At 30.8% G+C, this 5,543-nt stretch overlaps 1 protein-coding gene across 4 annotated transcripts in view; it reads right to left on the bottom strand.

The window, feature by feature from the left end:
- Positions 1-455: 455 nt before the first annotated feature.
- LOC115234903 overlaps positions 456-5,543 on the bottom strand; it is a 26,877-nt gene continuing 21,789 nt past the window's right edge. For all 4 annotated transcript variants that reach the window (XM_029806292.1, XM_029806291.1, XM_029806294.1 and 1 more), the window contains 5 exons: positions 4,723-5,543; positions 4,167-4,430; positions 2,862-3,040; positions 1,899-2,076; positions 456-1,547 (listed from right to left, as the gene is read on the bottom strand). The exon at positions 4,723-5,543 ends at the window's right edge or, in 3 of these variants, runs on beyond it. In XM_029806292.1, the coding sequence (XP_029662152.1) occupies positions 1,272-1,547; positions 1,899-2,076; positions 2,862-3,040; positions 4,167-4,430; positions 4,723-5,543 (1,718 nt within the window). In that variant the 3' untranslated portion in view covers positions 456-1,271. The remainder of the gene's footprint in view (positions 1,548-1,898; positions 2,077-2,861; positions 3,041-4,166; positions 4,431-4,722) is intronic.

Raw genomic sequence — 5,543 nt, 5'->3', positions numbered from 1 at the left:
AAAATATTATTATATTATACATGATTTAATTTTGGTTTTAGTTTTGGAAAAAGCAATTTTATTAAAAATCTATAGAATTTTATAAGTATTTCGACGTTTTACAATATTCAGAAAATATCAAACATAAAAATAAAAAAAAAAATATATGAACCCTACAATTAAATATGGATTTCATATAAAGCTTAAATAATATATTATATTTGCTCATATATAATTTCTCTCTCTCCCTCTCTCTCTCTCTCTCTCTCTCTCTCTCTCTCTCTCTCTCAACGTGTTTTTCCAAAATTATAACCAAACAATTTTTTTTTTTATATAAAATTGCAATATTGCAGTATTTTATATATTTTATAAAGTCACAACATAACAAGAAATGCATGCCAAATAAAAAATTTACAACATAAAAAATGTATTTATTACACGGTCTACAGATTTATGTGTTATAAAATAAAAAACGATTTAATTATCTCATTCGTGCTATATATAATATATTTATTTCACGTATACAATATCAGCGCACTTTTACATCTGTTTTATTATCTCTGTATATATAATCTTTACGGTTAAAAAATACATTTAATTAAGTCTCTCTAATAAGTAGAAAATTCAACGCGATAATAAAATGTTGGTAAAAAATTTAATTGATAGTTATCCCAAAATTACATTTGGATGATAATAGCTTTATAGATAAAAAGCAATATTGATTAGGAGAGAGGCACTTTTATTAATTTTATAATTATTAAAATTATTAATTGTCATAATATTAAAATTTAAAAACTAACATTTTGCGACTAGACATACCTCTAGTTCGCATAAACAACTCTTATTATTATTAATTTAATTTTTTCCCATTTTATACAAGTATTTAATTTATACAATTTATATCATTGTAATAAAATGCAAACATCGCTCTAATTGAAGACTAATTTCCAAACTGTGATCTTATATTTATATCTTTAAATAATGGAGAGATTATGTATTATAAAGAACTTATATATAAATACGTAATTTCCATTTATTACAAATGTGAGTTTAAAACAATTTGGAAATTATTTGCAAAATTTCAATTGAACAATTTTCTAAATCACATTTGAATATCGAACATATATTGAAAATTTCTGAATCGAGTGAATTGCGTTCTGACGCAAAAAAAAAGACATATAATGCTTGTAAATCCGTAAGGGGAGAACCTAGACAGTGACTATAATTAATTTATTAAAAAGCACAAAATTGATTCGCGAAGGATTTAGGCGGGGAAGATCATCGTAATCTTGCTAGCGTCTCGGTTTTGATGCTCTTAAGTGTGCTGGTTTATTATGAAGCATAGTCTCGCACTTGGGAATGTGTCGTTCCGCAGCAGCCTGATTAAACTTTCTGTTACAGTGCGGACATTGGATATAATCGCTGGTATCGCTGGGCGGTGGTGGCGGAAGGTCCTTCAAGCTTCCGCCTGCTGCCAGGTGCGCCTGTAATTGCTTGGCGGAACGGATCGTGTTGATGAAATCCTCATGTTTGCGGCGCCAGTCAGATTTCACTTGTGGTTTCTTCGTCTGGAACAACGTGAGTACATGATCATTATTTTTGATATCTTCAGCCTCCGATGCAAAGCGATTTATGATGGTTTGTCTAACAATAAGACATATTTTCAACATTTAGTAACATATTTTTTTATCTAATTCAATAAAATTTAACTTATAAACCTCTTATCGATTTTCGAAGTATTGATTGATTGAGATAAAAAAAAACGCGATTGATAATTTTAAAGAATCGACATATTATTTTCCTGTTTATGTTGACTGTCAAATGATTCAAATGTCGATATAATTCGTAATTGGAAAAAAAAAAAAACGCCAATGCAAGATATGAAACGATAAATCGATAAACGGAGAACGAATACTGACCTCTTGCTTTTTAAGGCTTTTCTTGGCAAAAGGCTCAAGTTCAGTTCCTTTGATTCGGAACGTCATTGCGTCAAACTTCTTCCTCTTTATATTCACTACTTTCGTACAGACTTTTTCATGGTAGCCGATTCGATCATTCGCGAAAGTACGTCCGCATGTCTTACAGGCTACCAAATCCCTGTAATTAATAATGCAAATATTTCTTATTAAAAAATACATAAAATTCTTGTTTGCGGTAATTATATTTGTAATTTTTGTTTTTGATAACAGCTTAGTTTATATGCGTTTGCTTATACACCAACTTATTATGCGATTTATGCTCGCACTTGGCATATATCTGTTTGCAAAGACCTATTTTAACTTTTTTTTTATAATCCTGACAGTAGTATAATCGCTAGTATCGCTGAAATAATTGGTATCGCTTATACAGCTGATATCGCTTGGCTGAAGGTGAGGACAAATTATCGTCGTAATAATTTTTATGTCGTAAATAATTTTTATGGAAATTACCGGATGACTTTTATATTTTTTAAGAAAAAATGAACTTTTAATTTTTTCAGAAAATATAATAAAAATTGCATTAACAATAAGATCCATCACATAATAAAAATTCTATTAAATTCTACAAAGGATCCATGTTCGAATTTTATGAACTAGTACTATTTATCTGAATAGTGCACGTACATTTGCTCTCTAATTTTTTTTTTTTTGTTGATATGTTTCTACACTTTTTTTTTCAGAAGACATTCCTTACCTGTTTTTTCTCTGATTGCAAATATAAATTACATATTTTTTTTACTCTATATTTGTGAATGTGAATGCTGTTTATGTCATGCAATTTATTCACTTATTATATATTTTCTTTATTATACATTTATATGCTGCGCTTAAGGGGATTTTATTTGGAACCTAAACTGTTTTTTCCGTATTAAAATATATAGCGCGATTTCTGGAAAGACTTACGAGGAAGTTCCGCTGGATCTTGCCGAAAGTGGCCCCTTGGCTTGTGGTCCAGCGGAAGCGGGTGTCTTAGCTCTTGTTGCCATTTTACTTTTTGTGCTAGAAACTTGACCATGAGTTAAGCTAGCACTGGAGTTTGATGAGGTTGGTCGATCTGATGCACTGGAAGCTGTTTGTTGCTTCTAGATAAATAAACAAATTTTGCATATAAATTAAACAGATAAAATGCATAGAAATATATTTCTATAAAAAATTTGCATTTGAATGCGTTTTTTGTTGATAAATTTTCGACAACTTTTTGACGGTGAAATAAAAATTTAGGTTACTAACGTTATTAGATATAATTATACTTTGTATAACGTAATTTAAGTTGTCTTCATCAATTCTCTTTTAGCTAACATTTTTCAATTTTTTTTTGACAGATTATATTTCCAAATTGATTCTGATTGCAATTGTTTGCGAAATAAATTACACGACCGTGAAAAGACCGTAGCAATATAATTCAGTTTTACGTCAAATACCTGGCTGGCATTCACTGCTGATTGATTTTTTTTTACATGCACAATACAACTTTCAATTTGGAAATGGGGCGGAAAATCCATGCACGATTAACTGCCCGCTCGGGTTAGCGTCACGAGAGGCGACATTTTATTTTGACGCTGCATTTCAGAGAGCATTACTCTTGCACTGTCTTTTTTCACCGCCGACCCGTCACGATTTGATCGAATAAATACGGATTTATTTCTACTTCGAAACGACAATAATGTCGAAACGAACTGCACGTTAGTAATAAAACTGCGGCATTTAATCTGTTCACTCTTTTAGCAATTTTTCAATAGATTGACTAACAAATTATATAATTTTTTTGTGATAGATTTAAAAATTCTTATACTTCTAATCTTTAACTAGTAATTTCATATCTTATCTTTCATTAAAAATGGAGAAATCAAGAAAAAAATATAGAGAGCAAAAACATTGAAAAAAGATTATAAGAGAACATATTTAAAATTCTTTCATCATACAAAGTATTTGAAAATAATTAAATTCCATTAACTGTTAATAAAATATAGGTATCTCTAATTTCTTCGCAATATTAAAAAAGAATTTATTTTTTCTTAAAATAAAATTTTTACTTATATATATGTTTTTTTTAGTTATAGTTTAAATTATTTTTATTAGCGGTTAGTTTTAGGTAATATAAGAGATCACGAAATGGGTCTTTATTATTCATTCCCTTTGGTTCATGCAATAAAAAAAACTTGAAATAATGCTCATGTTGAATTCTTTTTAATAAAATTAAAAACTTACATTGCTATAAGACTTCTTTATTGGTGATTTTTTCGACGGCACTATATCGCCTTCTTTCGCGGGTTGATCGTCGGAGTCGATTATAAAGACATCGGATTTCTTTGTCGTAGATTCGTGCAGCGAGCCGTTTTGAAGAGCGATACCATCGATTGTGTCAACGACTTCGTTTGTGACCGCTTTACTTCCGGTTGAATCCGCGCTTTTCGTGACCGTCGACTTTCTCGAAGGTTTCGCTTCTTGATTCTTTGGCTCTGTAGAGGCACACTGACAGAACAAATCACGATATATTACTTGTGAAAAGTTACATGAATTACCTTGAATTTAATATTTCATTTAAATTACAATATTTTATTTTAAAATGCATTTTTTAATAATATATTTATCTATAATATGTAGGAATAATATAATGAAAATATTCTTTCGGATAATCGTTTTTTTAATGCGATAAATAAAAGATAGAAAAAATGGTGCAGACATCTCTCTCTCATAAAAATATCTTTATTATTACAGAAAATAATTTTATTTTAAAAATATCCAATTTTTCAATTATACTTACTTTAGAAGCGATATCGGGACTTTTGGAAGGAGACGAAGGTGCGCTTCTTCTTGTCGCTCGCGTGTTCGTTTCGTGATGCTTTCTCGTAGCTGAATCAGGACTCGGGCTTTTCGTGATCCTGGATACACAGGATTTACCTTTAGTCAATCTCGCGGGATCGTCCCCGAGAAATACGTTTTTTGCTGCATCAGTCGCAGAGATCGATCTCCTCGCGTCGACATCCTGTCGCGAAACCGAACGCCGATTTGCAATTGCTGACCTCGATTCTTTTGCAGTGATTATTTTATTTTGCTCGTTATCGATTGATTTTCGAATATCCTCGATAGATCGTAATAGTTTCACGGAAAACATTGGCGTTTCTTGCAATCCCTTTGATTTTTTTGCATCTTTGCGATCGAGATTCTTGGAAGATCTTACCTTTGAAACCGCTTTATCCTTATGAAATCTAAAACTTACGGAAGAATAATTTTCTTTCTTACGCGTTTTTGAATAATTTGATTCTTGAACCTCTTTTTCCGAATCAGATTCGAATAACCGTCGTTTACACATCGGTGATCGAGTTTGCGTCAATTTCTTGTTTTGGATCGAGTTTTCGATTCCTTTTTCTAATCTTTTAGAAGAATAAATCTCTTTGCCGGGAATCTTTAAATCATTTTTATGCCGACAACTTTTAGCTTTGAGATCTTTGTTGACTGAAGATTTCGGAGTCGATTTTAAAATTGTATTATCTATTACTTCAGAAGAAGGAATTAACGTTGATCCTTCTGAAGTGATCGTCTGCTTAACAGAACTTTTAGTTTGCACATCCATCACCTGTAGGG

This window comes from Formica exsecta, unplaced genomic scaffold, assembly GCF_003651465.1.
Source record: "Formica exsecta isolate Colony F162 unplaced genomic scaffold, ASM365146v1 scaffold21, whole genome shotgun sequence".
NCBI classification, from domain to species: Eukaryota; Metazoa; Arthropoda; class Insecta; order Hymenoptera; family Formicidae; genus Formica; species Formica exsecta.
This window is presented reverse-complemented; position numbering and strand designations above follow the sequence as displayed.